Consider the following 19,176-nt stretch of genomic DNA (forward strand, 5'->3'; position numbering starts at 1 on the left):
GAGGGCTCGCAGCTGGGAGAAGGAGGAATAAGCTGAGAAAAAAAGGGGAGGGAGGGTTGGTAGTGGTGAGAAGAGGATCAAAGGTGCTGGTGCTGACTCTTCTTCCATTCAGACACAGCAGTGATCAGAACCATGGTGATATATATATATATATATATATATATATATATATATATATATATATATATATATATATATATATATTAATATATATATATATATTAAGAGACACATCCTTACAGTCAGCCCCCCCACACACACACCCCTCACCGGTCTCCTTTCGCTCAGGGCAGCTGGCAAAACACAAAGGAGAGAAGTGTGCAACTGGTGCGATAAAGCTGGGAACATCTTGCTATTCAAGTGTCAGCATAATAAACTGGAGGCACAATTAAGGGGGGAAAAAATCCCCAAACCACAAGAACAAGTGCTCAGTGCTGCGGCAGCGTTCACCGCCTCAGTCCATCTGCGAGTTGTCTTTAGGACACATGAAAAAAAAGGACAACAGAGCTGTTCTGTTCACCCCCCGTCTTGAGAATGCAAATGATCAGGCAGTGACGACAAAGCATGTGTGTTTTAACCTCAGATGATAGTGTTAGGGAGGTCTAATGCATCAGCGTGTGCACACATTACTCCCTTTGTCTAAAACAAATTCCCAAAAGCTCACATTCCTCAGCAGCTACTGCACACAGTGGGATATTCATATAAAGTCAATCGTTTAAAAGTGTTTTAAAACTTTATGGCTTGCACAAAAAGAAGGAAAAAAAATATAGAACAAAGGTCCTTGTTAAAACCTGAATTAAAACAGGTTTGCTGAAATCTTCAAAAACACCAAACTCCTGTAGAATTAAGAGCCTTAAGCATCAAAAAAACAAAAAGTTTGGAGGTTTTTCCCCGAAGCTTTTTTTTTTTTTTAAAGACTCGGAGAGATTCCTCGCTCTTAAACCTCCTCTCTGTTCTCACAATCCCCCCAAGGAGGCTGGTGCAAAGTCTGCCGCTGTCTGGCTGTTCCCATGGCAACCACCAGGTGAGCAGACAGGCTTGGAAAGCACGGCAAGGAACATGTGACTCCCTCCACATGCTCAGGCAGCACACGCTCTCAGATAACAGGAGGCTCACTCCCTCCCATTTCTTTTTCTTTCTTTCTTTTTTTTCAAACTTGCAAGTACACAGTGTAGTCACAAAAAGGCGATGTTTGGTGAGTCTTGAAAGTCGACAAGCAGACGACCAGTCTGCCAGTCCATCTGTTTGCCACCCTGTCTATCTCCCTGCGTGACACACACACACACAGACACACGCATGCACATAAATAGCAACACATCGTTTTGTGGAGTTCAGAAGAAGAAGACGCTGCCCTTGAGAGAGGGGGGAAACTGAGATGTGTCTTAACTTCTGAACATCAAGTTCAGTTCTCCTGCAGCGACAAAGGGCAAGAGAGATGATAAAGCAGCAGGAGGAGGTGAGAATAAAAAAGCTACACAAATGTCTGGAGAAGAGAAGGAAGATTACCTCTGATGACAAATAAAAAAAAATAGACTTTGAGAAAACAAACCTGTGTGTGACCAGATGTATATTCGTTTACAGTATGTTGCACCAGTTTCAAACAACGCTAGTCTCAGGCATGGTAGTAGGTCAGTGAGACTGTGGGGTGATTTAAGGTAAACCTTGGTGCTGATGTATAAAGGCATAGTGCTGACTATTTTTTTACTGTCAGAGCATCTGTCATCACAGACATAAAAAATGCTTATTTATGCTAATTAGCGCTAGACATAAAGTACAGTGAGCTGATGAAAAAAAATAACACGTTGCTAAAAGACAAAGCTGATGTGGAAGCAGTGGGTCTTCAGGCTAGCACTAAAAGTAATATATTTTCCATAAACTCCCACCTTTATTAATGAGAAAAATCATGGACAAATAATTTCTAACTTAACAACAAATAGGGACAGTTTTTTTATTTTTAAATAAATCACCCATTGAGACTTGACGATTGCTACTAATAAAGACAAAGCTGCTTTGAATGCCAGTTGGCTGCTATTTCAGCTTATTCAGCATTCAGCCGTATAAAACATGCTAATTTGTTTTGCTGAATATTTTCCAGCGGCTAGCCTCACACCAAGAAGGTCCATGGTTTGAACCCACTGACCAGCTGGGGCCTCTGTGTGTGGAGTTTTTCTCTGTGAGTAATCCAGCTTCCTCCCACAGTCCAAAGACATGTATGTTAACTTAACTGACTTTAAATTGACTGTTGGAGTGTTTCCAGCTCTGCCTTATGATAACTGGAATAACTGGACTGGATAAGTGGGGGAAAAAATTATGCTATTAAATATAATAGTGAATTATCAAGCTAGCTAGCCTGTGCTAATATTCCTAATAATTTGCAGCATTAGCCTCTTCTCAACATATGGACATGTTTGGCTATAAAAAAAAAAAAGAAAGAAAAAGAAACATGGTGAGGGTCACATCTGGAGGCTTCAAACATGATGGATGACCTGAATGGGGCCACTTCCATCTTTTATATACAGTATATGAGTTTTAAAGTTTTTATATGCAGAGAGTAAGAAAACTATTAGATACAGAGCATATTGACATATCTGCAAAATAGTGTTTAAAGCGTGTCACTGAGAACCTTAAACACCAACCCCCGGTGGCAGTCGATGTCAGTGCAGTCGCCAGTCATATGGTTTCATCCTCTGAAACAATACATTTCTGTACGTTATCAATCAATCTGTACATTTTTGGAGATTTGAGTTAAGCCCACAGTGCACTGAATCCTCAGCCGCAGAGAGAGTCTGGAAAAATCTGAGGTAAAGACAGACTTGAAAGCGCTTGCAGAAAGACAGAAATTACCCATCATTAGACAGAGTGCAATTAGAGAGTCAGTGTCTCACAATCACATATATGCATCATAAAGATTCCCATGTTTCATGATGACTAACATTTCAGAGTACCTCAGCTGCAAGAAAAAAAAGATGTTCTGTGAGTTCTCCTCTGTTGTCTCCTGTTCTAGGGAGATAAGAGGAGAAAATCTCCTCACTCTGTGCTTGGGTATGACGCTCAAACTATCCCGAGGCAGCTGCAGGGAGCCTTGGTACAATAGAGTGCAGGTACTGTCTAGCAGCCACATGATTAGCATGGTGATGTTTTGAAATGAAAAGATTCCCAATTAGAAAAAATAAAATAGTTTTATTGGGACAGAGCTGCAGGCTCATCATAAGAACCTCTTATTAAAATGTCACAGGTGATGAAAGAGGCTAGATCAGCCTTGCGCAGGTCTCCACAGTAGATCTGAGAAGAGAAGGAGATACTGTACCTCTCCTCAGTCCCTGTGTATTAGCGCTTTCTTTCTCAGATTTGCATAATCAGGGAGGTGACAGAGGACAACATGCACCCAAGTTGCTTTTCATTATTCATCTATCTCGCCTCTCCACTTGTGTCCCAATTCTCAGGATGACACAGGATGCCTGAAGCAGATCTGTCCACCAAGCTGACCTGCCTCAGATTACACTCTCATGCTGCTGGTGTGTGTGATTCATCTTTAATAATGCGTAACATCGAAATGTGAGCCAAATAGCATGAGCTGGAACACACACAGTCCTCATCATTAACACGTGCATCCTGTACATTGTGTAAATCCTCACCAAGGTTGTATGAATGTCTGCACAACTTCACGGCAACGGCACAGAAGCAAGCAAAAGTACACACCTGTGAATGCGCGTGCATTTTCACTTTTTTTGTTTTTCTTTACAGTCAAATGTGTCACTTTCATTTGTACACTCCACAACAGCTTTCCCCACCCATAACTGCCACCACCGTTCTATAACAAAAAAAAACCCCCACCATGGCCAAGTTGTGCTCCCGGCCCCCAGGCTTTGCAGCTCCTTTCTGCTGAGGCGATTTCTGTGGAACACGACTCCAGAATAGGCTGGATCGTGTTGCTGTGGATTTTGCCTGTCCGCCTGCAGGGTCTATAAATAGTGCCTGTCAGATATTTTCACTTCTGTGCTGAGCACACTCAGTGGCAGAGCAGTGTATTAATATCCACGGTGACCAGAGTCGTGCCTCAGGAGAGAGAGAGTATGGTGCGGAGGTGTGTGGAGAGAGGGAGAGAAAAAGAGAGCGGCAGTCGAGGGACATACAGCCAGAGCTCAGCAAGACTACACACAACCAACAGTCTGTCATCTTTTCTCCAACTTCCCTCTGCTGACTGAAGCAACAACAATGACGTCTTTATGTCTGACTCTCTGACATCTTTGTGCATGATTTCAACCAAAGGAAGACGTGTCCCGAGTCACATTACCTTTTCAGCATGATTATTTTATGCTTTAACTCTCAAAACATAAACAATATGCAAACTGATTGCATAAAGGAGATTGCATAAAAGATTGCATAAAATACTAGTAGTTTTGCATAGTAGTGACCATGGAGTCGATCCTATGCAATCTAATGCAAAAAATATACAAAAAATACAAACACACAAGAAGTCATGAATTAAGGCTGGATTTTGCAGTGCTTTAATTACACTGCAGCCCGCTAATATCCCAGGAGCATATTAATAATCAGCCTTGGAGGCTGACTATTAATATGAAATAAAAGATTGTGAGATAAACCCTCAGATTGCGTGATTTAAATATGAGAAATAAATCAGGAGAAAAAGGTGAGTATAAGGATGAGGCAAGTATTAAAAAAGCTGCCCTGAGTGTAAATGTTAAACTTTGATATAAACTGGGTGTGTTAATGTGTAAAGAGGAGTTTTATCTCAGTACACACAGATGTGCAAATAAAGTCCATTTTCTGTCTGAATGTCCATTCAAGCTGCAGTAATTAATCATATCTGTACTGGTCATGTGCTCCCAAGCCCTCAAAACACTCTCGCACACAAACACATGCACAGATCTGGTGATTGCCTTGTGTAACAGGGGAGGATTCTGCATGTGCAGTTTCAAAGCGTCACATGTCCGAGTGGACAACCTGAGGTCAGATGCAGTATTAATCACAATAGAAAAGGCAACCCAGTTGCCAATCTGTGGACACGTTTTGGATTATATATGCAGCATTTTGCATTTTGTTGAATTTACATTTTGTTTCCTCTATTATTCTCCTGTGCAAAAAAATAAGACCTCTTAAGCTTTGCTACACATTATTGTTCTTTCAGTCATTAAAACATGCACATAAAATGAGAGCATACACTGCAATAGTTGGGTGACATTCAATATGATTGCATCATGTTTACAGTATCTTGTATACAGCATCTTGCCCTTCATGAGCAAGGACTGTGCAGAGAGCCTGTGGGACAGTGCCTCCAGTGGAGAGGGTTGGTATGACCAAAACAGATCCTGAAGGAAGTGCTGCAGCAAATCCAACCACAACAAAACAGCATGAATAGCATTGTGTAGAATGGGTTTTAGATCAAAGCTTTTGAGCATTGTAATATTTGTTTGTTTTTTTTTAACCGAGACCGTTAACTGTTTACTAAAGACCTCGATTCCACTTGTTGTTATACGTGAGAGGTCCTATAATTTCATAGGCTCGTGATACGAGTGCAAATAGGACAAAGAAGCAACATATGTGAGACAGAAGGATTCTGCATGTGCAGTTACACAATCCTTCAAAAGATCTCTGCAGCAAAGGCCGTGACATCATGACCAACAGTCCTCATTATGTCACCATTCTCCAAATCCATGTAACTCAAGGTTTCTGTTAAAATTATCACAGTTTTCCCAAAAATAAATCAAAGATTGATGACATAAACGGAGACATAAACAGGAGATATTATTTGTCAAATTCTAAAAAAAAAAAAGAAGAGTTTTCAAATGCTTCATAAACAAAGACAAAACTGGTGCAGATGACTTTATAACTGTATATAAGAATGAAATTACATATCTGGTCATGACCAGTGACTGTATATAAAGTGTAAAAGAACTGCTAAAAGGACGAGTGTCACGTGTCATCACAAAACCTCCCTGCATATGCAGATAATATGATCCTCTCCAGCTATAAAAGATCAATAATGCAGCTTCTCTGAGATATCTGCCTATTTAATGGTATTGCAGTACAAAGTGTCACAGGCAGAGATAAGAGATTACAGCAGGCCTCTGTTTGTGTTTGTTCAGTCTACGCAGGACATTCCAGGAGCTGCGCCGTGTGACGTCTCTCGTGCAGGATCGTATTTCAAAAGGCAAGGCTCCACTGGGCCCACAGTCAAACCACAGAAGTCTTTCCCGGTGCAGCTGATTGCTTAACTAACAATAACTAACTTCGGGACTGGCTTATTAGATAAAAGCGAGCGTACACACAGGAGCAATTCATTTCTCAGAAACTAGAAGGGAACCAAACAGATGCATCTTGATTTTCCTTCCTAGTATTGAAATTTTGTGCTGTAGTATTAAGCACTTATGTGTCTTCTTTTTTCCAGCTTCCTAATATACTCTATTGTCCTAATATATTTCATTTCCCTCATACTCGTGTCTCCTGTCTTCCTCCTCCTCTTTCCCATCCTCTTTCACAGGGCCCAGCCTCGACTGGCGCCACCGGAGGGTCGTCTGGGGTTCCGCAGAAGAGGGGAATGCGCAGAAACAACAATTGCACATTTTTACAGAATGAAACCATGAATGAACCACACACAAAGCCCCAAAATACTCTGGCCAGCAAAAGCCCAGCAGCACTGACCAATAAAAACTCATTAAACACTTTTAGGATTCATTGTTCTTCATATGCAACCAATTATCCAAATGCATACAAAGGCCCGTTTTAACTCCCTGTGATAATTATCTCCTGGCAACCCTTTATTCCCACTGGTGACAGGGCCCGCCAGTGGTTTGGTTGCCATATCCTTGGAGAGTTGCATAGAGTGCCCCGATGCAGTGCTGCCTTGTGCTGACGGAGGAGGAGCAAAGGTGACGCTGCAAGTACAAACTGTGCACACAGACAGGAAACCTGATATTCCAGCTCCCCACATGAACTGAATCTAGGGAGAGGCAGAAAAAGTGTGTGTGTGTGTGTGTGTGTGTGTGTGTGTGTGTGTGTGTGTGTGTGTGTGTGTGTGTGTGTGTGTGTGTGTGTGTGTGTGTTATCAACAGCAGCGAACATGAAGTCCTGCAGGACTCCATGCTCCCAGTAAAAGTGTACACTGCATGCGTACATGTTTGCATGTGTGCTATCCGTTTGTGTTTATGTGTTTGTGTGTGCATAAAGTACATCTGCACTAACTCAAGATGTAGAGCAGTGCAAACTGTGCAGTTTTTACCTGCTTCATCAGATATGAGCAGCAAAATACCACCAACGATATCACATTTATCACACGCTGTGAAAAGACATCATTCGTGATTAAAAAGTAGTACTTTGCTACCAATGCACCAAAGAGCAGGAAGTACTTTGACTTTCATTAACTGATAAATTGCTGCCACTTTCTCCGACTGCTGAACAAGAGCTATGTTTGTGGCCATGTACAGTTCAGTGCAGGGCCTCTGTGGGCTGCCCCTGACCCAGCATTGTTATGTGAAACCCTGGGCACCATGCTCCAGTGCTCAGCTATGCCGTCACCCCCTCCAGGCATGTAGCAAGCACAGCCCTTTGAGTAGCCAGCGAGCGCCTGCCCTCCTAAGCTCTGCAAAGCAGCTTAGAGCACCAGGCTCCTCCACAGTGGTCACACGTGTGAAACATACACTCTTGCTGACACACAAAACACACGCACGCGGGCTCGGCACTACCCATGTGCGCGGGCACACTGAAATAGGCGGGGTTTTGTTCAGGGACAGGGGAAAAAAAAGGTTATAGTCACTCCCACTCAGCTGTACTGACGCACGTTTTCTCTCAAGCACAACACGCTGGCTCACACACCTGCAGGAAAACATGCAGGACAGGGGCAGGGAACGCAAACACAATGTGCTGCTTCTTAGCACTGCTCATGTTCTCCTTTGGAAAGGGTGGGGAGGAGGGAGGGGGTTGAGTGCTCCTGCAAATCATAGCCATGTGTCGGTAGAAGCTGACAGCCTGTCCCTGAACTTTTGTTTTGTTTTGTTTTTTTGTCTTTTCAGCACTGGAAAGACTTTCCTAATGACACATAGATTCCCACTTAGGTCCTGAGGCACTGGAAACAAATCATCTGTGAAATACTCTGGTAACTCTCAGTTTTATTTTTGTTCTGTTTCCTTCACCGTTCTCCAAAACATGATGCTTGCCTGAATAAACTGCTACACATAGTTAGAATCCATTATGTACAAGAAAAAACACGTGTGGAGTTTCTCTGGCAACAGAAGAAAATCGTGTTTATCCTGTACTGTTTCTCCGCAGAAGCAGAAATATTATCAGTGACTGCATCGACTCCTACTACAAGCTCCTTGCAATTATGGCGGACAAAAGCTTTTTAAGCTCTTTATGTTTTGTTTTGTTTTTTAAATAGTTTTTCACTTTGCCTAATAAGAAGCACATAAATAACTAAGACTCAAACTGTAAAAATGTAATGTAAACTCAGCAGCCGCAGATCGGTATTGATGTTTCCACTTGCATTAAAATAAGATTTCTTTTAAGCCTCGGCTCCTCTCCAGCTCTCCCTTTGATTTGTGACTCAGCTGAAGAATAAATATATACACCTTTATCTTGCTTCTTTCATTCTTTCTCCTGCAGTCCCTCTCTCTTCCTCCCCCTCACTTTCTTTACTGAGAGAAGAATGAAGGAACTAGTCAGTGGCAGACAAACCGACAAAGATGCTCAAATGTGGAATCAAAACATCACAAAAGCAGTTGACATAATCTATAGAGGGAATTTCTTATTACTGACACAGACATTAATATTATAAAGTTCTTTTCATGATGCTTTGTCTTCTAATATGTTTCCAGCATCGTAATCATTACCAATATAAATTTCATTATATGCTGAGTGTATATATTCCACGAAACTCTGACAAATCAGTTCCGCTGTAGTGTTTTCAACACTCCGCCCATTCTTCAGCGTAAACCTGTCTGTGGCAACAACTTTGCAAACTGCAGTAGGCTAAGTTTCACTATCAATCAAGTCAAAAAATGAAAGACGAAACCTAATTGTCAGGTGCTGGTGTTGCTTATGAATATGTGATCAGTGTAAAAGGGGGGAAAAAAACAGTCATTTTTGATTTGTGCTTGTGTGACTTTTCTACCTGTGCTTTCACAGGCCCAAGAAAACGATCCAGAGTGCACAATTAGTCATGTACATGAATCGGCAGAACAAGGTCAGTTATATTTGTTTTATATTGTAAGGCAGAGACAAAATAATTCAGAGAAAAGCCCAACAATCAAAGGACCCCATAAGAGCAAGCACTTGACGACAGCGGGAAGGAAAAACTTCCTTTAAACAGGAAGGATCCTGGAGAAGAACCAGGCTCAGGGAGGAAAACGATCTACCATGACAGGTTGGGGGTGAGGTGAAGAAGACAGAACAAAAGACATGCTGTGGAAGAGAGCCGGAGATTAATAATAACTAATGATTGAATGCAGAGAGGGTGTAAACATATAGTGAGTGAACAAGAAAGGGGAAGCCCCCAACTGCCTAAACCTATTGCAACATAACTTAGGGAGGGTCCAGGGTCACCTAATCTAGCTGTAATGATATGCTTTATCAAAAGGGAAAGTTTTAAGTCTATTCTTAAAAGTAGAGAGGGTGTCTGTTTCCCCGAATCCAAACTGGGAGCCAGTTCCACAGAAGAGGGGCCTAACAGCTGAAGACTCTGCCGCCCATTCTACTTTTAAATACTCTAGGAACCACAAGTAAGCTTGCAGTCTGATAGCAAAGTGCTTTATTGGGTTGATATGGTACTACAAGGTCTTTAAGATAAGATGGGGTCTGATTATTTAAGACCTTGTATGAGGGGTGAAGGATTTTACATGTGATTCTTATTTAACAGGGTGCCAATGAAGAGAAGCCAATATGGGAGAAATGTGCTCTCCCTTTCTAGTCCCTGACACTACTCTCTCTGCAGCATTTTGGATCAATGACTAATCTCATTTATTAAAGGTTGACAGCACTATACGTGAAACATTAGATTAGAAGTGTCATGTTAGTACGAAAATGAATCTTGCATTTCTTATTTTTTAGCCAAATCATCACACAGTGCATCCTCCACGTCTTTTACACATTTGGCAGCACGATCCGGAAACCATCATCTGCTCTCTCTTTCTCTGTGTGAATACTTCTGTTTTGGATGCACACACAGAACATTTGCTCTTACGTCAAAAACACATCATGAAGAACAGATGAACGCACAAGAATGCATATTGCGGCGGAGCAGATGTGTTTCAAAGATGCTGACAAATCTGTGCTGTATAGCTCGTTAGAAATGTTGGATTTCTGTCTCAAATGTCTGAATGTTAGGAAAGCCAGTAACACACTGAGCAAACTAAGTTATTGCATGAGATTAAAATGAAAGAAAAAAGAAATCAAAGTGATCTGAATGTGTTGCATTTACTACATTTAATCCAGAGACTTTTGATTGCATACTGCACAGAAGAAATGCACTCATATAGCCCGACGCAGTCACCTTTAGCCTAAAAGCCAGAACAAACAAGTTAAACACGAAAGCCACGGAAAATGTAAAACTACCAAAACAACACAGCATCAATGTTTGACCACGAGAGAAAAACCAGCAAACTAAAGTTACCTCTCTTTGTAGCTGTCTGTTTCAGCCTCTTCAAGGGTGGTCTGAGTCTAAAAGGAAGACTGAGATCTAAACTACAGATGGGACTTTTTTTTTTTAACTAATTGGGCTTCCTACTGGCATCAAAGTGATCTGGCCAAGAAATGACTGTTGAATAAATAAGATATCCCAACATGTGCCAAAAAATGATCTGAAAGAATGTGTGTTTAAAGAAATAATCCAAGGTGCAGCACACTGCTTAGCAGAAGCTTGTGGTAACAATAATTACTTGTTTAATTTTTAATGATTAATAATTAATCTTTTAAGCCTGTTTTTTTTTTTTTCCACATATGTCATGAATACTCTGAATGAACAGCAGCTAGATTACCTCAATTACATGTTGGGCAGTATCACTAGTAGCGGCAGCATGACTCACATACACACACGCGCACACAGGCCAGTACTGAGTCACGCACACACGCTGTGTCACAATGCATGCATATTATCCAAACTCATGACAGCTGGCCATATGAGGTGCGTGATGTGTCTTTGCGCGCGCGCGCGTGTGTCACTCTCGTGCACGAGCCTCTGAGCAAACACCACAGTCTGGCTCCTCTGTGATGCAGACAGGGCCCATCAGAAATGCACGACTGCAGCAGGTTTAAGTGAGGTAACGCCTGACTAGGGGAGTATTTGTCTGGTACACGAAGAGTTACCCTGCATCTAAATGAATTTCACTGTCTGGGATTTTTATTTATTTATTTTAAATACTTTCATGCACGACGTAATTTATTGAGCAGCGCTGACCTTATCTTCCACAGCTCTCTGCTGTCTGTTCTCGCTGCTGTATGTTGTGAGTTATTTTGGTGCACTGCAATAACCTAGTTTGGCCTTGAATAGCCTCACTGTAATGTTCCCACATAACCCGAATGTGGCTGAGAAACATACACAGCTGTGCCTGTCGGTGGTCTTTTGCGCCCTCTGCTGGTCTACGAATGTTATCGGGTTGAAATATGGCCGAGCTTCTTCTCCTAGTTGCTTGTGCACAGTGAGAAAGGACAGTAAGTAAGAGAGAGATCAGTGTGCGTCTGCTGGTGCTCTCTGCAGCCCCGGATCAGACACGGAGTGTAATGTGCATGTACTAAAAGGCTCCCACCAACCAATCAACCACGGAACCTCCCTGTAAACACTTGCCTGATGTAAGCAAGTGTGTTTAAAACGCAGACAAGGCCAGTAAACTTCCCCTAATAACGCCGCACAGTTCGCAGTCAAAGGCGGCGCATTGCATATTCCCTTTCATCTCCCTGGTGCCTCAGAGACAGGAGTGGGTTTTAGATGGGAGGGATGAGGGCTGTAGTCAGAGGGGGAGGGCGGGGGGGAGAGACAACCAGGCTGATTCTCACAGTTTTGCCCCAGGGGTGTGTGCTGCTGCTGTTGCTCTCTCTTTGTTTGAAGACTGATTAGCAGAAAGCAAGACTAAAGAGGGGGAATATGAATTGTGCGCTCTGACAAAAGCTTCCATTGTCTATAACATCTACTTGGTGAAATGGAGGTAATGAATCAATAATTTATTTAATTAATTAATTAAAAAAGACACACGAAAAATGTGCTCAGATCGGGTAAGAATCTAAATACCACCACATTCAAATTAAATTTTACACACTAGAAGATCTTAATTCAATACAATTAAATTATTTTTTAAAAGACGTGTCTGCAGTCAGATTACCTTAAAAATCAAAGCAATTTGTGTATATTTTAACTATATAGGTGGACGGAAAATGTAACTGCTCTGTGTTTCACAGCGCAGACTCACAAAAATACAGAAAAACAGCAAATAATAAATTAGCCATATGTAAATGTTCAGGTTGTTTCACTGCCCCCAAGTGGCCAAAAAAAAATCAATACCTTAAATGCAGCTTTAAACACATTACTTAACCCGTATGGATTTACTGCAGTAAATATATCTCACCATAAGATGGCACAGTTATCAAAAATTGCGCATTATTTAACATGAGGGGGATGGGGAGTTGCTGTGTCTGCATACACACTGTGGCTATGGCTGTAGGAAAAGCCAGCAGTGGTTTATATGGGCTTTATTCACAGGTTGGCAGTCTGCGTACACATTTCACAGACATTATAATGCAGCGTGTGGCAGTGAATTCTGGTTGGGGGGTCCTGCGTTACTATTGATGCTGTCAGCAAGATTCCTCCTTCTCTCATTTGACACATTTACTCAACACTTGTTCCTCCCTTGGCTTCCTAAAACCAAAGGAAAGTCAGCAACTTGGAATCTGATTTAAAATAAGAGCCTTGTAAATGGGGCCTCCAAAGAGGTTTTTACAAAGTTAATGACTTTTTATAAATTAATTTTATAAATAATGTTTTTTTTAAATGACAACGGTGTAAATGCTTAAAAACTTCCTTAAAATTATTTAAATCAGGGGTGTCAAACATAAGGCCGGGGGGGCAGAACTGACCCTGGCAAAGACTCCAATCTGGCCCACTGGATGGCTTTGGATCAACTTTGGAATTTTTACTGTATTTTTACAGCTTTACAGTTTTTAAACGTCTCTACCTGGCCATTCATACGACACCACAGTAATTAATCGATAACTAAATGACAGAAAATTTCCCTTTCCTTCACTATCTATAAAAAAAAAATCTTTTTGTGAATTAACACAAACATGTTTTAGAAATATACGTCAGTCTGATCAATGAGCTACACATTTATTTCTTACATTTCCAAGCGTAGTGCTCAAAGACTTATTTCCTTTACCACAAGAGCAATTCTTGAAAAACTAAGTTGAGAATGCACTTCGGGGATTAAACGCATTAAACTTGCTTGCAGTGACAGAAAGGGGGGATTTCACTAGTCTGGCCCACTTCGGATCCACGCTGATTTGCATACATTCACATCTACACACTGGCCTGTCTTCAACAAGCATAACTGTTCACAGTTAAAGTATAAGGGCCTCATAACCTCATAATGAGCCGTTTCCATGAACAGCCAAACTGCTTTAATGGTGTGTTAACGTTAGGAATTCTGCACACATGTGAATTTTTTTAATGTTTTTGTTTTTTGTATCTAACTTATTGTTCTTCCTTCCTGATTCTCTATTTTGCTTAAGAAAATTTCAGTTGAACACAACAGTGCAAACTTTGGACAGTGTTAGATTATAATATTATTTTATGCCATGTTATACCCCTAATTAAAGATTGTGAATTATTATGTAGTTTTAGTTTGCATTATTCTCCTGAATTAGAAGAAGCTGATAACTATTACATTAGTTAAACTGATTTGCATTACATTAAACTGCTGACTTGTTGTGAATGAATGATATTGTTTTATGATGCATTATACTGCTGAGTTATAAGAAATCTAATTTGTCTGAGTAGAAGAGAACAGAGTGTGCTGGAGTTTTCTGCCCCATTTCAGCAGGAGCAGATAAACAGGGAGCCAAGGTCGTAGCTCAGGCGCTGTGTGAGAGAAAGCATGTGAATGTTTAGGCTTTGTATGATAAGGTGGAGGCACCAGAGGCCATAAAAGTTTGAGCAATGCTCCACCATTTTGAGATTTTGAGGCTGTCTGCATCAGTGTCCATCTCCCACGCGTGTGTTCATTAAAATCATCGTTTGACTCAACCCGGCCGGACCAGTGTTGTTATTGTGGTTTTTTCTCTTGTCTCCATCCCCAATATTTTGAACCTTAACAACAGTCACAATACTACTGCTACTCTCACATAGCAATAAATCTGTAAATCTGTAACCAGGTCGCTCTGTCAGCATGAAAGATGAGTATCATCATAATTCCTTTGATTTAATAATGCCTTCTATGCTTCTCCTTTGTCCACATTGCTGCTGTAATGGCCCAGGCGCCCTCAGGATCAATAAAGTACATCTAATTTTTACTTAATAGAGAGAGTACTGCTGCTCAAAGATCACACAATTACATCAGAGGGCTAATCTGAAATCTAACATCAATGATTCCCCTGAGAGCACAGGAGCCACAACACAATGCAATAGCAGAGCAAAATGAGGATTGCAGGATAAAAGTTTTCCTAATTTATAACGTCAGTGGATTTAGAGTACACCCTGTTTGCTACTCATCGAACATTTTACAGTCGAAGGTAATGAGGAAGAAAAAGGACTTTGCTCGCAGAGCCTTTATACCGTGTGCAGGTCTTGTGATGCTGCGGAAGTGTTTTGATTTTCCCAGAGAGCAGACACTGACCGACATCTGTAAGGTAACTATTCTTCTCAAAACTTCCTTTACTTACGCCGTCATCTTGCTTTCATCAAACTCGAGTTCGTGTCTTTACATCGAGCAGTTGCTGCACTCTGCATCGCTGTTAAATTGAAAGGCACACGTCCAAATCCTTCTCTCTCACTCCCTGAGAGCTATGCATTATTGATGTCAAGGCATTTCATACCTGTGAGTTAGTGGAGCTGAATGAAGTGAAGATAAATGCTTGTTATGGGACTTGAAATGTAAACATAATCAAATGTTATTGATTATGCGTCTGTATTCTAGGCGATTTATCCAAACTGTGTGCACCCGTGACCTGATCATGGAATGGAAGAGCAATATTAGGCGTACCCAATCGCTGAAGAGCCTCAGCTCGTCATGTGATAAGCCAGTCTGGACGGATGCGGGGCTGCAGGACAAGACGACGTCAGTGTCCCAATTGGTGGCCAGGTAAAAAAAAAAAAAGCATCAGTCTCTCTGTATCTGTGCACCCCTCTAAGCTACTTGTAGGTCATTAGTGACATCAAATCATTAATGTGGTGTTTGTGTTTGTGACAGATATCAAACTGCTGTGAAAGGGAACAAATCCATTCAAGGACCCTCAGTAGATAACGATGACAGAAAGCCAAACCAGGTGCTAAAGGAGGTAACCTCTGATTTTTTTAGCTGTTTGTCCAATTAATGAAAAGCATCAATGGCATAGCAGGAAAAAGAATAATCACTGCAGCTGGATTTACACACACTTCCCTCCCTTGTGTATCCTTTTCAGATAACGCCATCTCGACTGGAAAGTAAAGAGACTCATCTGGAGTCTCTGATGAGGAAAAAGAGTGAGAAGGAAAAGTCTCGAGCCAAAACCAATTTGACCCGCAGCAAATCAATGAGCAGCCTTAAAAGCAGCACAGGGTCCATAGAGGCCTTGAGAGCTCTGTTTGAGTCAAAGGCCTCTCTTAAAAACAACGCAAAGACCAGCCTTAGAGCTGCAGACTTCACATCAAGTTACACGACAGACGTGTCAAAGATGAACGGAGAGGTTGAGGATGTACAGATCGCTGTGGAGGAACAGGGAATGGAAACATGCGCTGATAAAACTGATGTGAAGGATGATCGTGTAACTCGAAAGGTAAATACAACCTCATTATTACTTTAAGATTCCCTAATAGACCCACAGTTAGTTTAAAGGGTAAAAAATTCAAATATTTACCGATGAAAGCATGTGTGAAAAATATCAGGGTTTTTATATATTTGTAAATACAGAAAATATTCCTTTCTTCTTTCTTGAAGTGCAAAGATGCATAAACAAAGCTTTCATTGATTTCGCTCCAGAAATTCCAGCTTCAGTCATCTTGAAGTATTTTGCACCACCACCTTTTCACTTTCAGTATTATGCTGCCGCTAAATACTTTAAGAAACTGAAGCTGGAACTTTTGGAGTGATCTTTTGTGTGGAGATGAGTGGCAGGGGTCATTTGTGACAGAAAGATAGTAGCAAGAGTGGAAAAGAAGGTTTACAGAGTGGTAGTGGGAAAAAACTGGAGCTGGCAAAACTGAAGATGCTAAGACTTTCATTGGTGGATAGGTTAAGCATTTTGGAAACAAGTTAGGGAGACAAGGCTGAGATGGTTTGGACATGTGCAGAAGACCCCACCAAAGATTCATGGATACAGTGAAGGATGAGATGCAGAAAGATGTTAGAGAGACGGTGAGAACCCTAAAAGGAGCAGCCAAAAGAAGAAGAAGAAGAAAAAGACACACGCATTTAGAATTTCCCAACATTTGGTGGAATCCATTCTCTCTCCTAGCTGCACAGCGTTTCCCTTGCCAAGAACTACCACACACACTGAAAACACTTCATTTTCCCGTTTGCTTAATAGTTAATAAGGTGTTTTCAGCTGTTTGTGAGAAAAATCATTTTGAACATCGTTTTGAGCACTTGTTTCACAAAAGATCGGCTCATCCATCACACACTTCAGTGGTTCTTGACCTGCCTTAGGTCTAATGAATCCTTACTTCTTTCTCATTCATGTAATAGCATATTTTTTCTAGTAATGCTTAGATTTTTCCTGCAACTGTATTGACACATAGAAACTATGATGCACAATGAGTTTACTTAGCAGCAGTGATGTTTTATTGTTTCTCTCTATAGGTAGTAAATCAGCACTGGCCAGAGAGGAAAAGAACAATAGGGGGTATTGATTTAGAAAAAATTGCAGCATCTCAAGCTGGTGAGTATCTTCTTTCTAGCTCAGCAAAGCTTTGGTTGTGTCAGCCTGAATATCATATTACCCTGCCTGCTATCATGTTAAAGAAACGGACAAAATTAATGTTTTTTTAAAGCATTCAGAACAATAGTTTCACTTTTCTAAGATTAAAGGACTATCTCTTTATTGAGTAGTTATCAGCAGAGCTCGGATTTAAACTTTTTACAGTTTGATTAGGGATACGTGAGTAGCAACATAAACAAACAACGCGAGTTCATGTCATAAATTACACGTTGCAATAATGAAAGCAGCTACAGCGAGCTTCAAAGTGCAAGCTTCCAGGTAAAAGACCGGCTGATAAAACCGGGAAATACTGCGCCTTGATTTAGGTAATGAGTAAACAGTGAACTATGATGAATATGGTTTGGTTCTATAAATTCAGGGTCAAATAAAAAAATGCTGAAGACGATTCAGCTTAAGATGAAAATATCAGAAAGCAAATAAACATATGTGGCTCTTTCAAAAATTTGTTCTGAAAGAAACATCTTTGGGCACAAAAACATAACAAAAATAAACAAAGATGTTAGACGTGCCTTGGAGAGCTGTCTTCAGCGAGTTCTGTCAAAGCTTTGGATGACTCAACTTGGTGTAGGAATAGTAAGCCACTCCACAACCAGACAGAAATAGCTGGTGTGCTACAAGACCAGAATAAGTGCAGGAGGGTGAAAGGGTCAGCTGTTTATGGGAGAGGAATGGGACAGAAAGAAGGAGCGAGTGGCAGAGGCTCCATGACACAACACAAACCAACAGACAACTAAAGTTTGGAAGAAACCAAGAAGATAGGGAGAAAGGAACTGGGAATATTTCTTCTTCTGTGAGTAAAGATTTGTATTTTTGAATGAAATACATTCAAAAAAGTGGCACATGCACTTAAAGAAGCTTAATACAGTATGTATGGTAGAAGCTGAAAACTAATGGCTATTATTCACATTTTTAACAGTTGCCCAAATCTGAAATATTAGTAGCTATTAGTAATATTAGTTAACTGATACTGCAATGAGTTTTATGTTTCTTCTTCTTTGGTCGCAGAGCCTTTTTTGCAGTGTTTTCCAGCTTGTGGACTCATGATTTCATAAAGTATCTGTACTTTCATAAACAGCTTTGAGACACGTCTGTTTACCTTTGAACTTCGATGCTTAGTCAACCGTTGTTGCAGTGACTTGCCTGTTTTAACTAGTATGCGTGTCAGCAGAGTCGGGTATCTCTCCTGCTCCACAACAAGCAGTACATTTATAACTCGGCCACATGACAGCTGTTAATATCAGCTTCGAAAGTGCTGGACCCCGAATTGGGACCTGTGTTATTAACAAATAGCACGAGCCGTTTGTTAATAACACAGATGTCAGCCGTATGTTGTTAAACGAGCCACGACTTATTTCCAATCTGGCTGCGTGTCGATGATGAAAATGTCACGAGACAACCCTGATCAGTTTGACTTCTTAACAGAGCCATAACAAAATTTAACATTAAAGCTCCCGTGTCTGATGTCTCTGCAGATGAAAAGAGGAGGTCAGCTGCAGACTTCAGAGACAGCTCTTTTGTCCAAACCAAGGAGAAACTTTCTGTCTCGGTGAAAGCAATATCAGCTCTCTATCTGTCCAAAGCGGGAACCAAGGAATCAGCAAACAGTCCTGTAAAATTGGTACATGTCACATCTCCCCTTCTTTTTAGTTCACCGTTAACTATAGAAAGTAAACTTGTTTAAAGTTTACACACTGAAAGAATTATCTCAGAGATTTTTATGCAAGGTAAAAAAAAAAAAATCAAAATTTTTTTTGGCAATGAAAATAAAGAGTTAAAGGTTTATTCCACCAGCCTTTATAGTGTAGATTTTCAGCTACACATTGAAGTTTGGTATCTATATGTCATCATAATATATCATAAATTAATTATTGATAAGTGAATTTCTGGCAGCAGCCAAACAATAATGCTGATGTAATTCTTTTAATTATTATTATTTCTTTGCAGGAACGAAAAGTGTCACGTGAGTCTGGGAAAAGAGTAAACCAAATCAAGGTAAAGTGCAATGTCACTGTGGTGTTGCATGATGTTGTGATTGATGCACATTGT

The 19,176-nt window shown here is 40.8% G+C and overlaps 1 protein-coding gene across 1 annotated transcript in view; it reads left to right on the top strand.

The window, feature by feature from the left end:
• Positions 1-19,176, top strand: part of LOC146625598 (uncharacterized) — a 36,447-nt gene that overhangs the window by 10,164 nt on the left and 7,107 nt on the right. The window contains exons 8-14 of the mRNA XM_085362196.1: positions 3,005-3,042; positions 15,132-15,296; positions 15,405-15,492; positions 15,616-15,969; positions 16,992-17,070; positions 18,603-18,748; positions 19,075-19,122. Of these exons, the coding sequence (XP_085218322.1) occupies positions 3,005-3,042; positions 15,132-15,296; positions 15,405-15,492; positions 15,616-15,969; positions 16,992-17,070; positions 18,603-18,748; positions 19,075-19,122 (918 nt within the window). The remainder of the gene's footprint in view (positions 1-3,004; positions 3,043-15,131; positions 15,297-15,404; positions 15,493-15,615; positions 15,970-16,991; positions 17,071-18,602; positions 18,749-19,074; positions 19,123-19,176) is intronic.

Source organism: Diplotaxodon limnothrissa, linkage group LG9, assembly GCF_057381915.1.
Source record: "Diplotaxodon limnothrissa isolate DT_005_m linkage group LG9, D_limnothrissa_male_GT1.1, whole genome shotgun sequence".
Classification (NCBI taxonomy): Eukaryota; Metazoa; Chordata; class Actinopteri; order Cichliformes; family Cichlidae; genus Diplotaxodon; species Diplotaxodon limnothrissa.